General features: G+C 36.6%; 1 protein-coding gene across 2 annotated transcripts in view; it reads right to left on the bottom strand.

Annotated features, from left to right (window-relative positions):
* Positions 1-11,034: 11,034 nt before the first annotated feature.
* Positions 11,035-18,822, bottom strand: part of LOC144966396 (regulator of telomere elongation helicase 1-like) — a 46,879-nt gene continuing 39,091 nt past the window's right edge. For both annotated transcript variants that reach the window (XM_078902810.1, XM_078902801.1), the window contains 5 exons: positions 18,649-18,714; positions 17,464-17,571; positions 16,567-16,711; positions 15,371-15,606; positions 11,035-13,874 (listed from right to left, as the gene is read on the bottom strand). In XM_078902810.1, coding sequence (XP_078758936.1) covers positions 13,794-13,874; positions 15,371-15,606; positions 16,567-16,711; positions 17,464-17,571; positions 18,649-18,714 — 636 coding nt within the window. In that variant the 3' untranslated portion in view covers positions 11,035-13,793. The remainder of the gene's footprint in view (positions 13,875-15,370; positions 15,607-16,566; positions 16,712-17,463; positions 17,572-18,648; positions 18,715-18,822) is intronic.

Genomic DNA, 18,822 nt, shown 5'->3' on the forward strand with positions numbered 1-18,822 from the left:
GAATTTTTTTTTATGAAGCAAAGTTCATATCATGAGCCATGCTGTCCCTAAAGCCACACATTTCCTGAAAGTGTGGAAGGTGTTTTGTTTTTATTAAGGGTTTACTGTGCTTGCAACATATCTTGGTTATTTCAGCGCCGAATTAGTTCAAATAGGGAACAGGTGTATATTCCAAGAGCACACTATCAGTGTACTCAAATTGAAATCACCTAAATGATAAGTACAAGTCCCCACTAAAAGGAACACTTAAATGTTTACAAATTATACATATGAAAAACAAAACAATAAATAATACAGTGCATAACAGAGATGATTTACAAGACAAAAAATGTCATCGCCCAAAACTCTTAACTATACATTTGACTCTCTCCCTCCAAGCCAGAGTATCCAGTCAGGGCCAGGATAAAACTAAGTAATCTCATTCAATGACAAAGACAGAAAGCATGTTGGAAAACATAGAGGGATACAAGACACAGTAAGTGCCTCCCTACCCACTTTGGGAGATCAGGAACCCCACCCAGGCTTTGAGCACGTCCAGTGGAAATTGCGCTATATAAAAGCTCAACAAAAAACTGCCCAGATTTAAACATATAATACAATGAACAAGCAATTGTTTTGTTTTGTTTTTAAGGGTATTTGGCGCTTGCAACACATTCATGTCATATCAGCGCCAGTAAAAAAAGAAAGTGAAGTAGTAAAAAGTTCTAGAATTACAATTAAACAACAACAAAAAAAAGGTAAGACAACGCGGAATTGTTTCAAACAGGAAACAGATGTAGATTACAAGAGCACACTATCAGAGTACAGTTTGAGATCACCTAAAAGTCTCATCCAGACACAAGCACAGGTCCCCACTAAGAGGAATACACTCAAATGCTTACAAATATGTTAAAAATAAAAAAAATTACAATGCATAAGAGAAAGAGAGAGAGAGAGAGAGAGAGAGAGAGAGAGAGAGAGAGAGAGAGAGAGAGAGAGAGAGAGAGAGAGAGAGATGATTTATAAGGTAAAAAATATCTCCCAAAACTATAAATATACATCGACTGTTTTCCTTCCAGCCAAGGACTCTAGCCAGGGTCAGGACAAAACCAAGTAATCTCACTCCAAGACAACGACAGGAAAACGGGTATAGGGGTATAGATGACACAGCATGTACCTCCCTGTCCACTATGGGAGGTCAGGATCCCCACCCAGGAACAAGCAATAATATATTCATGAAATTATTAACGCACAGAGCAAACAAAAATTGTAATAATTTTATTAATCCAGATTTCAAACCAATCAACAGGGACTGACAATACGTGACATCAAATTCTATACACCAAAGACCATTTAAACAGGGACTGACAATACGTGACATCAAATTCTATACACCAAAGACCATTTAAACAGGGACTGACAATACGTGACATCAAATTCTATACACCAAAGACCATTTAAACAGGGACTGACAATACGCCACATCAAATTCTATACACCAAAGACCAAAACTGCAATTTTGTTGTAAAAAAAAAAAACAAACATGTATCAAGTATTTTGGCCAGAAAATGAGTCCAAAAATCAGTCGATTAAAATATCTTGCGAAGTCCCAGGTTTGAGAGTTTTTGCCAAGGTGAAGGTCATTTTAATCTATCAATATTTGAAGGACGAGTTTTCAGGCCAAAATTTTAAAGACTTGTTTTCAAGAGTATGGCAGAATTAATGTTACAGTGTTTACTCATTCGTTCTATCAATTCAATCATCAACTCATTTGTTCAATCAATTCAATCATCAACTCATTCGTTCTATCAATTCAATCATCAACTCATTCGTTCTATCAATTCAATCATCAACTCATTCGTTCTATCAATTCAATCATCAACTCATTCGTTCTATCTATTCAATCATCAACTCATTCGTTCTATCTATTCAATCATCAACTCATTCGTTCTATCAATTCAATCATCAACTCATTCGTTCTATCAATTCAATCATCAACTCATTCGTTCTATCAATTCAATCATCAACTCATTCGTTCTATCTATTCAATCATCAACTCATTCGTTCTATCTATTCAATCATCAACTCATTCGTTCTATCAATTCAATCATCAACTCATTCGTTCTACCAATTCAATCATCAACTCATTCGTTCTACCTACATCAATTTCTTCTATCATCATCAACTCATTCGTTCTATCAATTCAATCATCAACTCATTCGTTCTATCTATTCAATCATCAACTCATTCGTTCTATCAATTCAATCATCAACTCATTCGTTCTACCTATTCAATCAACTCATTCGTTCTATCTATTCAATCATCAACTCATTCGTTCTATCTATTCAATCATCAACTCATTCGTTCTACCTATTCAATCATCAACTCATTCGTTCTATCTATTCAATCATCAACTCATTCGTTCTATCTATTCAATCATCAACTCATTCGTTCTATCTATTCAATCATCAACTCATTCGTTCTATCTATTCAATCATCAACTCATCGTTCTATCTATTCAATCATCAACTCATTCGTTCTATCTATTCAATCATCAATTCATTCGTTCTACCAATTCAATCATCAACTCATTCGCTCTATCTATTCAATCATCAACTCATCTGTTCTACCAATGAGCAATGAGCAAACCGTTGAGTGTATTAGTTTTTTTAAATAAATGAGGATAATTTCAAAGGCAGAAAAAAAAAAAAGCTTATGGTTAGTTGAAAAAATCTCCCCTCCCCCAAGATTAAGGCATATACTGTGCCTCAAGGCCTCAGGACCCCCCCCCCCCCCTTAATTGACCTACATAGTGTTGAAAGCGCCGTTAAACACATAAAAACAAACATTGCTGCAGAATCGAAAACAAACCCGAGGGCTTTCTTTCGCTATGCTAACAGCAAACTTAAATCAAAATGCGGCATCGCAGACCTAACCAACGACGATGGCTCAGTGACGAGTACCGACAAGGAGAAAGCAGAAATGTTAAACAACTTCTTTTGCTCTGTCTTTACCAAAGAAACCATTGACAAAATACCAGTAGTCAGCAACAAAGTAAAAAACATAAAAAGTCTCAACGTTATTGAAATCAAACCCGATGATATTGTCAAAAAATTATCTAAAATTATCCCGAGCAAAGCATGTGACCCTGATTGTATTCCACCCGAGATACTCAAGCAATGCGCCGAGGAACTAGCACTCCCATTCGCAATACTCATGAATCAATCGATAAAAGAAGGATCCATACAATCCGAGTGGAAGCTAGCAAATGTGACTCCAATATTAAAAAAAGGGAAAGAAGACATGCCCAGGCAACTATAAACCAGTGAGCCTTACACGTGTAATTTGTAAGACGATGGAATCCATCATTCGAGACCACCTCCTCCAACATTTTGAAGAAAACTAGTTACTTAGTGACTGTCAGTATAGTTTTGTCAGAGGCAGAAGCTGCTCCATAAACCTACTTTCACTACTTGAAACATGGACGCAGATTTTAGATGAAGAAGGCAGCATTGACACAATATACTTGGACTTTGCGAAAGCTTTTGATACAGTGCCACATGAGTGACTGCTTGGAAAATTGCAAGGATATGGCATTGAGGGACATCTATTGTTGTTTTTTGTTTTTGTTTTTAGGTGTGTAACGGCGCTTTCGACACTATTTAGGTCATTTAAGCGCCGGTTTCTGTCTTTTATCAATATTTATCGACCTTGAGGGGCCATAGCTGCTCAAAACGTGTACGGTTGTAATAAAATCTTTATAAAACATAATAGTTACATGTTTGTTATGTAAAAATATCTATTTACAATTTCTGCTGGAGTTCACATTCCTGCAGATACTTTAAAATTGTAAGCGGATCGACCGACTGGAACAGAGACTTCAAGTCTCTGTTATCATAATGTTGTGACCTTATCTGTTCTAATTTTGTACATTCAATTAAAATGTGTTGAACTGTGAGGTCACAGTTACATCTTCTGCAGAGGGGTTTTTCATCCCTCTCCAAAAGGAAACGGTGAGTGAGGGCAGTATGTCCGATCCAGAGTCGAGTTATTTTGACCTCGTCTCTTCTTTTTAGCCCCGAGTTGGGTCTGGGGCCGAGGTCAATTTTAATTTGTTTTAATTTGTTATGTACGTCTCGACTCCAGGATCGTTCCCATTCCTTTCGGACGTATTTTTTAATATTGATCTTTAAATCTGCGTGTGGGATTTTACTGCCCTCTTGTAATTCTTGGCTCACCGCCTCTTTTGCCAGTCAATCCGCTTCTTCGTTCCCCTGGATACCCACATGACTAGGTACCCAGAGAAAAAAAAACTTTCTTTTTTATAATAAATAATTTATTTGCACCTTCCAAGATACTTGTGATTCTTGGATCAGTGCAATAAAAACTTGAGATCCCCTTAAGTACGGACATCTATTGTCATGGGTAAGGGATTTCCTATCTATAAGGAAGCAAAGGGTGGTGGTAAACGGAGAGGAGTCACAATGGGGTGATGTGTTGTCAGGCATTCCACAAGGAAGTGTGCTTGGTCCCCTATTATTTGTATGTTTTGTAAATTACCTTCTTGACGATGTCAAATCAGCCATCTTCCTATTTGCCGATGATACGAAGATTTTTGCCAAGGTCCCGGACGAGTCATGTACCCTGACTTAGGCTGACTTAGACAGGTTACAACAATGGTCTGACTCCTGGCAGCTGAGGTTCAATGCAGAAAAGTGTAAGGTCATGCACATAAGAAAAAATATGGACCATGCAAACTACACTATGATATCCAAGGGTGTACAGATTTCTTTGGAATCAATACAATTGGAAAAGGATCTTGGTGTTAATATAGACGAAAACCTCAACTTTTTTTTGTTTGTTTGTTTGTTGCTTTAGGTCTCTTCCAACACAATTGAGGTTATATGAGAGACCGCTGAAACAAAAAAAAAAAAACAAGCAATCTAACAAAAATAGTACAAATGTAAATCAAAATCATAACCTAAAGATACCATAAGCTAAATTATAAATAACCAAGAACAAACAGGCAGAAGATTTACAGAAAAAAAAAATCCCCTGTCAAAAATACAATCACAAACCAAAGAAGCAGAATAGGCTAGTAAAGAGAAGAAGAAACGACATCACTATCGGATCGTACACCCATGCAAACATCATAGGTATATGATTCAAGGGTGATGCTCCCATCCAACCACCCACCAAAAACCTCAACTTCAAGCAGCACATCTACATTCAAGTTGAAAAAGCAAATAAGCTACTGGCACTCCTCAGAAGGGGATTTCCCACTCTGGACAGCTCTTCACTAAGCACCTTATACAAATCAATCATCCGACCCCATCTTGAATATGGTCATGTGGCCTGGCACCCTAGACTCAAAGAAACAGAAGAACTGCTAGAATCAGTACAGAGTAGAATGTCTAGACTCATCCCTGAGCTACAAAAGCTGGACTATATTGAACGCCTGAAGAAACTCAACCTGCCCTCCCTTTACTATCGGAGAGCAAGAGAGATTGAGTGCTACAAGTACTTGACAGGAATTTATAGAGTGTCAAGTGAATTGCTTTACCAGACAATGGCAAGAGGACATAGCCTGAAGTTGAAGAAGCCATCTGTAAAGACCTCTGTGAGACAAAACTTCTTCAGTGTGAGAGTAGTAAATTCATGGATCTCGCTACCAGAAGATGTCTCAGCGCCAACCTTAAACTCCTTCAAGAATAGGTTAGACAGAGTATGGAGTCAACACAGGTACACCTTGTCATCAGACTGGTTCAAAACCCCATCACACGCACTGCAGAACAATATCAAGTCAAGTGTAAAAACGTAGTAAATGAAGAAAAGAAAAATAAATACGATAGCAGATAAGGTCCGACTACAGCTGTACAGTAAAAGTAAAAGTAAAAGTAAAGTAAGAAACGGCAAAGAGTTACTATATGAAGGAACTAAGGAGTTCCTAGAAACGACACAGAGTTAATATACAAAGGAACTGAGGAGTTCCTAGAAAAGACACAGAGTTAATATACAAAGGAACTGAGGAGTTCCAAGAAAAGACACAGAGTTACTATATGAAGGAACTGAGAAGTTCCAAGAAATGACACATAGTTACTTATGAAGGAACTGAGAAGTTTCAAGAAACGACACATAGTTACTTATGAAGGAATTGAGGAGTTCCAAGAAATGACACACGAGTTACTATATGAAGGAACTGAGGAGTTCCAAGAAACGACACAGTTACTTATGAAGGAACTCAGGAGTTCCAAGAAATGGCACAGAGTTACTTATGAAGGAACTGAGGAGTTCCAAGAAACGACACAGAGTTACTATATGAAGGAACTGAGGAGTTTCAAGAAACGACACAGAGTTAATATACGAATGAATTGAGGAGTTCCAAGAAACGACACAGAGTTACTTATGAAGGAACTGAGGAGTTCCAAGAAACGACACAGAGTTACTTATGAAGGAACTGAGGAGTTCCAAGAAACGACACAGAGTTACTTATGAAGGAACTGAGGAGTTCCAAGAAATAGCATAGAGTTACTATATTTTAAAAGATTTTTACACAGTCACTTAATGGCCGCTGCTCTCTTAAAAATTGTGTTCACCTTATTTTTACCCGTGATTTACCACCACCATTATTTTAAAAATTGTGAACACTTTTATTCAACATCTAATTTTTACAACAGGCCTCGAGGCAGTAAGCGTAAACGTCACATTCCAGCTGTAATTTTTAACTCAAGTGATCCAATTTATTACAATATTAATAAGAACAGGCCTCGGGGAGGCAAACGGAAACAACACAACATTTCAATGGTGACAACTCGTCGTCCACCCCGCCCCCACACAAACCCCCGTCCACCACCAACACTTGTAACTGTACCGACCACAAAAAGTTTCACGAACGACAACAATAACATTGTTCTTGGTCTTCTAAATGCACAGTCCTGTCGTAATAAAACAGAAGAACTAAATGATTTATTAACTGAGAAGAACTTTGACATACTATTTATAATAGAGACATGGCTCTCACAGTCTGGAGACGACCCAGTTGAAAAGGCAATGACACCCCCTGGGTACCAATTTAGATCGTATCCAAGGAAAGATCAGCGAGGGGGTGGCATAGGCGTATTTTATAAAACAAAATTATCTAAACATGTGGAAATCCTCGAAATGCACTGAAAAACAATGGAGGCCATTGATCTCAGATTATCCCTCCAGAATACAAGATACAACTTCAACTGCATCTACCGACCGACCGCAAACAAGAAAAACAAAATAAAACTACCTGTTAGGAAGGAAATCAACGAGATGTTAACATTGCAACATACGCATCCTGGCCATTCAATTATACTCGGCGACTTTAATTTTCACTTCGACAACGTCAAAGACACCGCTAAATTGCATGAGTCATTATCGAAGAACAGCATGTGCCAGATCGTAACAGCGCCAACCCACTCTGCTGGTCATATTTTAGATTAGGTAATTGTAGAACATTCAGAGTCCCAAAAAACCAATGCCATTGTCGATTATCTCCCCTTCTCAGACCACTCCCTCATTTTTTTCAATCTTGACGTTTCAAAACCATGCCAAGAAACCACCACCACATCAACCAGATACATCAAAGGGATTAATTTGGACAATTTCTGAGGCAATTTAGAAACAAAGCTTACTCAAAATTCATTGATTTCTCCAGACCAGTGGAATAGTTGTCTCATCGAAATGCTTGACAAACATGCGCCATTCCAAACAAGGACCGTCACAAACCGCAAGTATGCTCCGTGGTATATGTCGGACGTTAAAGAAGCTAAAACGAAGTGTCGGAGAGCAGAAAGACTGCTGAAAACATCAGGTCTTATGATTCATCGTGAATTATTCAAGAACACATTTCGTGCCTGGAAGACAACAATAAAAAAGGCAAAGACCACGTATTTTCTTTCAAAATTCGAAACTTCTAAATTTTGCAAACAATTATTTAACATCTGCAATGATCAACTTAGACGTCAAAGATGCACTTCAATACTATCTACAACCAATCAAAGAGACTTGCCAAACAAATTTGTCAACTTTTTAAAAGACAAAATCCATAACATTCGTTCAGAACTAGATCAGCATGAACCATTTATAGATACAAATATATTCTGTGGTACCCCTTTAGACAAGTTCCAACCAGTTTCACCTAGTTAAATAAAAGAGTTGATAAAAAAAAGCCCCCATTAAATCCTGCGACCTTGATCCCCCACCAACAAAGCTTTTGGCCAGCTCCATCGATACATTATTACCATCCATTACATCAATCCTAAATTCATCCATACTGACTGGCGAAGTTCCATCGTGCTTTAAAAGTGCCCTCGTCAAACCACTTCTGAAGAAACCATCACTGGACCACAATATATTTAACAATTATCGTCTTGTGCCAATTTTACCTTTTTTGTCAAAACTTTTGGAGAAGGTAGTACTGACACAATTAACATCTCATCTTAAGAACAACAGTTTAGAACAACCCTTTCAGTCAGCCTACAAACATCAACACATTACTGAAAGGGCACTTCTTAAAATCTTTAATGACTTGTTATGTAATGCTGATGCTAACAAAATCAATGTATTATGGTTTTTAGATCTTTCAGCTGCTTTTGACACCACTGACCATGACATTTTGTTAAGAAGACTAGAAAATACGTTCGGCATAAAAGGAATTGTCCTTAAATGGTTGACGTCATATGTACAGGATCGATGGCAGACTGTCGTAGTGAATGGTGTTCAGTCAGAACAAGTTTTACTAAACTTTGGAGTGCCACAAGGCTCTGTTCTTGGCCCTGTCCTTTTTACTGTATGTATGCAGCCCCTTTCTAGTGTGATATCCAGATTCAATCTGAGTTATCAATTTTAAGCAGATGATACCCAAATATATGATTCAGCACCCCTTAGTAATTTACAGTTCTTAATACAACAAATTACGGGTTGTACTACACGGCGTCTAAACTGCACTATAAATCTGACCGTTTAGTTTCCCGCTGTTCCGAGCGCCGACGTAACCTCACCCGACAGGTAACCGGGGTCAACAGCGGTCAGCCGATATCAATTCCCAGAACGTTGATTTGAGGTGCATTGGGTGATACCAATGGATGATTTCCGTACCAATTAACCTCACGATCTTCGTGACGATGCAATTCCACCCAAAATGCAAAGAATTCTCGCAGACCTCCTCTTTCCATCGGTCCAATTTTTATTTCAATATCTCCAGTACTTATTCCACAAGCCGTGATTCAAATTCACCTATTTTTCTATAACATTTAAATAAAATTACTTGTAATTACCTCAGGATTCTAAAAAAACGTTGCTATAAACTTCAATTTTTTTTTGGTGTGATTCACAAGGCACACGTTTTACTACGAAATGAGGTAAGTTTCATTTACTCTTCAGTTTTCATTATTTTGTAATGATTATTTTTCCGCGGTAGGTCAGGTAATAATGATATTACCTCTTTAGCCTTGTTCTTGAAACGTAATATTTCGCTGCGGTTTTATTGTTAATATATTTTTATTTTTTATTTTTTTTCAATGATGAGTTAATTTGATTTTTAAATTGCATAATTTGAATTATCTTGCTAATGTTTAATTTTAAATGACATTGTGTGTTGGGCCTCAACTTAGCTCAACTGCTTGTTAGAATTTTCCTGCCCCCCCCCCCCCCCCCCCCTTTCTTTCACCAAATTGGGTGAAGTATTTGGTTTTTCTAGTTCCAAATTTTATGTACGCTGTCATGTATGCGTGGATATGAGTAGTAATACAGAGTGTTTTAGAACTCATTTTATTCATTAATTCACTATATCATTGCTTACATCGCTCAGTCAATTTTGAATTTTCTCTTACAGCATGGACCACACAATTGCAAGTCATAACCAAGCAGTGAATTCATTATGTAGGACATGTGGTATGATTTGTTTAACACAGAAATAGAAACGTGCCCGCAAGAAATCATTTAAATGTTCAAATTAATCTAATGACATTCTTTTAGTCTATGGGACTGACACGGCATTGGACAAGCAAGGAGCACACTCATAATTTATGTGTAAAAAGTACACATTATAAAGCACATTGAACACACGACTCATTAGCTTCTTTGTATTTTCTCATTGCCAAGACGCTAATAATAAATAAATCAACCTTGAAACGGGTTGCACTTGCATGTTTGATATCGACAGAGTAGAATATAACAACAAACTACGAAACGCAGGAGAGACTTTAAAATCTCATGCACGAGCCACTGACCCTCAGGGATGGTCCTATTGCCTCTGAATTGGACAGAATACAGCATTACGCCACAGGCTTACCACAGCAGATCATTCATTGGCAACCACTGCCACAAATACTTACAAGAAAAAGTCTACACTTCCAATTATCCAACAAACAAAGAACTGCACCCACGACCCACTCATCATTGACGACGCATGCAGTATTGGATTAATTTTCGACAATATAAACAAGGCCTATAGTCATGTGCACAACTTTATTTCACACACAAAATCGATCAAAGCAGACACAATCCAATATATTCAAAGTGCAATAAAACATTACACGGATACATACAGAAAATATTTTCCAAACAAAATAATCCCAAAACAACACCTCCTTGAGTACCAATGCATACCACACATCACTCAATATAAGTTTAGACTTAGACTTCTTGGAGAACAAGGCACAGAGACCTGTCACCAAACAGCAAAAATGGAAAAAAAAGAGCATCCGGCATTATCAATGATATGAATAAAATGAGATTAGTCATCAACGCAATGCAGTTAAAGACCAGCCCCAAACTACACTGACGAGTTTGAATGCTCGTAGCGGATATATTTTTGTTGAGGAAAAATACGTTTTTTGTGAGGAGAAGTATTTACATCTTGTCTTTATAATACATAAAATTCAGACAAATCCATAGCAACGTTTTTTTTTCTCTAATTTTTGAAATGTTGCACCCGCTATATTTTTTGTGTAATTTGTTACCGTCCATTGATAACTTATATTGAGAAATCTAGTAATACTATGAAAAAATAAAAAACACACAGTAAAAGTAGAAAATATAAACTTTTATACCAAGTAGTGATATTTCAACTCATTCAATATGGGTGTCTAACAGACAATAAAACAAAACATTGTTAAATTGAGTGAAACGGCAATCCCCGTTAGGTAAATTCCTCTCGGTGATTGACCGCTCACCTTGACCGGGTCAGAAGGTGTCAGGAACGGGATACCGTCTCAACTAAACTGTTGTCGTTGTGTACGCTGTGACTAATGAGATTAAATCTTGGATTTAAGTAATAAGTTAAAATCAAATGATAGTAAAATTGAGATTTTAATGTGTGGAAGGCAGAGTATCCTTAAACAGGCAAATAAATCACCTGTTACTCTCGGAAATAGCATAATAGAATTTTCAAATAAATAAAAAAACCTTGGCATCATCATTGATAAAGATCTTTCCATGACAAGCCACTTGAATAACACTATACAATCTATGTACATAGAAATGAAAAAAAGTAAGCAAAATTCGTAATTCAATACCGAAGCATATAGCAGAACTTTTAATTAGTTCCCTTGTTTTATCTAAATTGGACTATTGTAACTCCTTTTGGGCGAATTTAGCTAAAGACAAAATGAGCAAACTTCAGGTTGCTCAAAATAATGCAGCCAGACTCATTGTACGCAATAACAAAAAATACCAGTCAGCAACTCTCCTCCGTGAGTTACATTGGCTTCCTGTGGAAAAAAAAGTTGCCTATAAGATTTGTACTGTTGTCTACAAATCCTTGAGCACGAACAGTCCCTCCTATATTAAAGACCTTCTAACCATATATTATGTCCCCAATAGAAACTTGAGGTCAAGCAATGACCAATCAATCCTTGTCAAACCTAAGCCATTGCGTAAAATAGGTGAACAATCTTTTCAATTTTCGGCCCCCCATTTTTGGAACTCTCTCCCATCACACGTGAGATGCACAGATTTGTTGACAACGTTCAAATCTCGCTTAAAGTTTTATCTTTTTACGTCATAATGTTGCAATATTATTATCATATTTTGTTGTTAAATTGAATTCGAATCATGTTTCCATCAAACCTGTCTTACTGTAATATGTTTTGTTTTATATCACTGTAAAGCGCTTAGAGCCTGTGACAATGGGTTAAAGCGCTATATAAATGCCAATTATTATTATTATATGAAGTAACTTGAAAACTTCATCATGTACTGGATTTCATTGCTGACAATGAACAATAAATCATCTGATATTCTAGCTCCTGACAGCCAGCCAAAAAACACTGTTTACACAAAAGTGTTATAAATTTGGGGCCACCTTTCTTTCTCTGAATACTTCATCATGCATTAGAATTTAGAATTTAAATTTCTTCTTTAACAATATTTTTAAAGCAACCACAAAATTCTATCATTGTGCCAGTGTGCCAGTCCCAAGCCCGTAATGCAGGGGGAAAATATTATTGTTGACAGCTCTGTGCTAAAACTACAGCTACCACACCCTTTATAGGAAGGGACAACTGAGTGGATGCAAGTTATTTTTTAATCAGTTCTTGCACCAAGACCCTTCATCTGAATATACTAAAGATTACACTTTATAAAGAACTCTCATCTCTTCCTAATTAATTTGAATGAATTGAACAATAAGTCATGTAACGGTTCCATCCGAAACATTTAATTATGAAACCATTGACTTCACATGAATAAGCATGGCAGTGTCAATGATGTGGATTTATTACCGTGTTCTATTCACTGACTATTTGTTATAATCTACAAAGATTCTTGTTGTGCTCATTTCAGATGTAATTTCTTGTTCCTGTTTTTTTTATTCTGGTTTTTGCATGTCTGTCATGATGGGTGTGGAATTACCCTCCCAGTGTGGTGGAAATGTTACAAAGAGGAAAAATTGCAATTTATAAAGTACTGTCACTTTTTTCTATTATTAGTACAGAATCCAAGTTTGAATGGTTGCGGAATATTTGTACTTTGTTTTTGTGATCACCTCACCAATAGAAACTTTCTAACAGCGAATGAAAAAGCTGGGTGAGGAATTCCCTCCATCTTGCCCTAATGAACGACAAAAGTATAAATGTGAGTAATTAAGATATCATGATGAAACAAAAATCAGATATAAGACAGGATATTGCCTTTTGATACAAATGTTGATTGCATGACACTACTTAAAGCCGCAAAGTGTGTTCAGAGTAAATACTCAAATCTATCTGGCATTTACTGAATATGCCCACATAAACCAATGGACTGAATTTCAAGACACACAACTTCTTGTGTTTTGCTAGTCAGACAAGTGATCAGAGTATATCGACTACAACTATCTGTTATTATGAAAGACAAAACTTGGGAACATTTCACAAAACCGAAACTCAGAGCATTTGAGATGTGGACCTATAGAAGGGTATCCTGGAAGGAAAAGAAAACAAATCATCAAGTACTCCAAACTTTAGGAATAACATCAACAACGATCATTTCAACTATTAGAAAGAGGATAACCCGATATTTCAGCCACATCAGAAGGCACGACTCACTACAGAAGACCATTGCAGAGGGAAAGATAGAAGGCAAGCGTGGTCGATGACGAAGAAGGACAAGCTGGCTTGGAAATGTCGCAGCATACGTAGGAAGCCCCATAAATCAATGTCCGAAACTCGCAGATGAGAGAGAGAGCTGGCGAACCATGATCTACAACGTCGTGTCCGACATGGAACATCGGTAAAGGTAAAAGGTAATACTATTTATTTTTAAAATAACAAGACTGTAGGAATACTCGGTTATTTCTCCTTCCGTTATGAATTCACTTGTCCATCAATACTTAAGGCTTTTCTTCTCACTTTGCATTTGCATTTGGGACAAGTCACCTCGTCTTTCTGAAAAAGTGGGTAGTGTGAAGGGAGGGGGGGAATGAAACAAAAAATTAATATTGGTGAACTAATGCTTTAAATCTCAGGCTTGCATCCCTCCCACCAAATCCAAACAAAAGTAACACAGTGTATTTGTTTTTGAGGATTTTACGGCGCTTGCAACACATTTAGGTCATATCAGCGCCAGTAAAAAGGGAGAATATGGGATAGTAATGACAATTAAAGCACCCAAGAAAAGGTAAGACAAAGGGGAATTGTAACAAATATGGAATTGGTGTAGATTCCAAGAGCATACCATCAATGTACTCAGTTTGAGATCACCTAAGAATCTCATCCAGACACGAGCACAGGCCCCCACTAAGAGGAATACACTCAAATGCTTACATTTTAAATTCAAAACAACAAATATAATAATAAATACATAACCGAGAGATGATTTACAAGGCAAAAAATATCTCCCAAAACTAACTATACATTTGACTGTTTCCCTCCCAGCCAGAGTATCAGGCCAGAGCCAGGACAAAACCAAGTAATCTCATTCCAAGACAAAGACTGAAAGCATATTAGATATAGGGGGAAAGAAGGCAGTATGTACCTCCCTGCCCACAACACAGTGTATAGTCAACCGTAACAACTAAAAAAGACATCTATCTTTGATGTCATGGCACATAACAGAAAGGGCTATAACTCAACTGGTCGATGGTTCAAATTAGTTAAGTAAGTTAGTAAATGCTGTAAATATTAAAGACGTCCATATATCTAAAAAGCATCTCACTAACACTTTCGTACAGAAAAATGTCATTTTACACTTAATTTTATTGCTAATATTTGATACACGTTTCAATGGGAATAGTCGTCTATAAAGATCAATAGTTTTCCTCAAATTATTATTAATGATTGTAACTTTCCTCTATGCTTTTTTCAACAGGAGATAAAGTGTGAGTTTTCGATTCAGCCATTAAATATATGGGAAATACAAATGGTATGAGGATAGAACAATAAAAAATGGACCAATACAAAAACCATACAGGGTTGCCAATTCAGGCAAACATTGACAGAACTTTTATGCAAACACATAGACCGACCCCTTTCTAAGTGCTGAACTCCAGTAAAAAGATATTATGTACTTAATTTTTTTTCTGTTTAGCAGGGGAGTGGAATATATGCTAAGGGTTTACAACAAACTGAATTCCATAAATATACGGAAAATTGGCAACTTTGATCATAAGGTAATTGGGGTGGCCCAATCAATTAGAGCACAAAATTTTTATTTTTTAAAAATTCAGTAAAAAAAAAAAGAGCAGCAAGGAAATCATGAACATGCAAGTCTCAAAGACACGGACATCTCAATCCCCTATTTTAATCCCTCAATATTTACAGTATTGGTAAAATCTTGGAACATTTTATGAGGACAACACGGAAATTTCTAACAAACTTGGTCCAGTCCCAATCTTTTTGAGATTTCCATGCTGCAATTTAGTTCATAAGTTGCAAACGCTTACTTCAAATATGACTTTCCAGCACTGAAAACAGGCGATGGCTCGACATTCATGACGCATCCCAGACTCTGCAGGATCTTTGCCACACAGGACACATTTATAGGAAGGAGTGGAATGTTCACATTTTTGTACAGGAGCCGTTTCTCCGGAGGTCGTATTATCACAGTGAAGTCCCGTCAAGTCATGACAAACCTGACGGTAATATGGTCTGTCATCTTTTCTTACAAACCGATAAAACTCTGAAATTTAAAGAAGAAAGGAAAAAATACAATATTCAACACTTATAGAATATAACACTAACAGAGAGTTGGTTTACAATGAAAAAAATATCATCTCTCAAAAAAGTTACTGTACATTTGTCTGTCTCCCTCCCAGCTAAGGATCCCTACCATGATCAGGCATCATAGAAAGAGAAAACAGATATGAGGGATAGAAGATACAGCAAGTGACATCTCCATTATTCCGACCTATTATCAGATTGAGACCACACACGTGATCCCAAATACAAAGTAATCGTTAGTTGAAATAATATCTGGTTAGTTAATGAAGAACTCAAGATGCTTAACAGGCAGGTAATGAGTTGATGAGTCTAATTAATGTAATCCTCTGAGCCATCGTGCCTAAAATTAAATGAATAAATAAATATGAATATTTATATAGAGCATTTCCACTGTTTACCATGCTCACTGCGCTTCGTAATGTTTCATTTAAACTCGAAGCAGGCCACAGGGAACCACATTTCCAATTCATACAGTACTAATCGCCTATTAGGCAATCTTTTTTACTAGCACTCTTACAATATCAGGCACTGCCTATAGCCAGATACTCATTCATGACTGAGTCGAAACATGTAATGTGTTTTAAGAGCGGTTTTATTTTCATGTGACAAGTGAAAGTATGTGTGTTATTAGATTATCGTTACAAATAGTTTTGTTTGTCATCGTATCATTGCTGATGTTAAGTCCACAGAGCACGACATCGTCATGGTTATGAGCTATAGAAATTGTTTTTGTTTTTATTATTAATGCAAGTAAAGAGCATTATCTAAGGAAGTAAATAAAATATACACAAATATGGCGAAATTAGTCTTCAAAAAAAAAAAAAAAAAAAAAAAGAAAACAAAGCTGTAGAGATACAGATTTTTTCTGATAAGGCAGGTCTGCAAAAAGATAACTAAGACAAAATAATATGCAACTAACTTTGAAACAAAGGGTGGTTTTCCTCTGACTCTGTAAAAAGATTAGCCAGTACAGGGACAACATCAGCGATTTTGTGGTCTTGTTTATACTTTGCAAGGCTAGATGAGAATTGCAGATATTTGTCTTTGGACAACGCAGACTTTACCTGGACAAAATAATAATTATCAGTCCTGATAGTGACAAAAAGTGAAAAAGGAGGAAAAATGTTTTACGATCAGCCCTTAATTCCCATTTTTCCTGCATTAAGCTTTATTTGTAGAGCGACTGAGATGATAAACTGTCATTGATACTCTAATTAATGTCTGGAGAGAAGGAAACTGCATCTGTTTATTCCACCACACATCAAGTCTCTCATTGCCAGTACATTTGATTGGGAGAAATGTAATTTTTTTGAACAGGATAAAATTCAACTTCTGACTCCAAAATCACGGATTTCCGTGGCTCTGATGAAAACTATTTGCACTGAACAATCATATCCGAGTCTTGAGGCAAGTATCCGTTTCTAGTAGTAGTAGTCCTTCAGAGCTATTAGGCCCATGGAGCCGGGGTCTATCCTGGTGTGAAACAGACAATAGCAAATGCTTGCTACCCTTTGGATAGGACACTGTTTCAAAGCATAGTATAAAGTGGGCATGCCTGGAGCACCTGAGGCAGTTTCATTGAAATATTGCCAAAAGCACACGTCAGTATCTCGACAGCAAAATTTTGAGTATGTATGATATTACAGTCGAGTTTTTGCCTTGTCCAGACACTAAAAGTGATAACTTGTTCTCTTCCATCCTGTATACTCTCACAGAATCATTTTGCATGCATTTCTTATGAGATTTATTCAACTTTCAGGTATCTTATATAAATCAACACATAATATTAACGAATATAAATAAATATCAAACATACCTCACTGACATAATTTTTACAAGATTCCAAAACCGAACTTTTCACTGAGGTTAGGTCGACTTTATTTGTTGGTTTATTGTTTTCTGATGAACTTGGTTGATTGTTGGGCTATGTGGCCAAAATAAAAAAAGGGAAAAATCAAATGAATCAAATCTTGTCTGTAACACAATTATTCATCAACACTTTCTTTCAGACATGTCCTTATATTTTTTCTTACTAAACTCTCTCTTAACTGAAAATTAATTTTTTTTTTTTTTTTACTGATACGTCATACCAACACACACATTAAATTTTTGAACCCAAATTTAAAAGCAATAAAAGCATTTCTTCTTTTCTTCTTCTTCGTTCCCGTCACGTCACATGGTCAGTCCGGTCTGGTGGAAAGCATTTGATACTATACATAATTTTGATGGGCAAAACAAGCTTTACAAAACAGCATTAGGTATTTGTAAATATAACAGATTTTTCTTGCAAATTTTGTGATTTATAAAACAAATCTGAATAAGAAAACTTGGTGACGATTTTCCTACAGTTGGTACGGCGAGAGTAAACTTAAACTTATGGAAATGTGATTTGATTCATGTATAAAGCTGTAAAAAAAAATTAAAAAGAAAAAGAAATCTTGAGCTTTTACATAGCGCAATATCCACTTATCATGCTCAGAGTGTTTTACAAATGGTCCCGGACCAACAGCAACACATTACATGTAGGACGAGGCATGACGCCTGTTAGGCGATTTTACATATCCCCCCCCCCCCCTGACAGAGACATCGCTGTTAACGTCCAGGTACTCATTTTACAACTGAGTATGATGAGAGAATGTGAGTAAAGAGCCTTTTCCAAGGACTCAATTATGCGCCGAGCGAGTCACGAACCCGATCCAAAAGCGAGTGTCATACCACAAGACACATAGCCGCACATGAAATACATTTGCGTACACGTTGATATATCTGTGGCTTTACCCGAACAGGTCACAGTGGCTAATAAATTTAATTGCACAATGATAAACAAATCTTCCGCTTTAACCTAACAGCCTGATTATTGAACAATAGAAAACCATATCCCATGATACTAACACAAAAGAAATAATTAATATAAAAAGCGGCCCAAGTTGAAATAACTTATTTTAAACCAGAACTCAACCAGTTTAAAATCAACTCCTCACAAATCACTCATCATACTGACCTTTACAATGATTTTCTTCTGTTTACTGGTGGAAGATTTTTTCTTTGGCGGTTGATATGATGTTATCTGTTTAAAATAAAATTGAAAATCTTGAGTTTGATTTTATAAATATACAAGTAATGATCCAGACATTAAAAATAAAAAGTTATCAGAAGGAAATTCAAAACACCATGG

The sequence above is a fragment of the Berghia stephanieae genome, chromosome 1 (assembly GCF_034508935.2).
Source record: "Berghia stephanieae isolate SIO BIC M18660-M18661 chromosome 1, UCSD_Bste_1.3, whole genome shotgun sequence".
Lineage (NCBI taxonomy): Eukaryota > Metazoa > Mollusca > Gastropoda > Nudibranchia > Aeolidiidae > Berghia > Berghia stephanieae.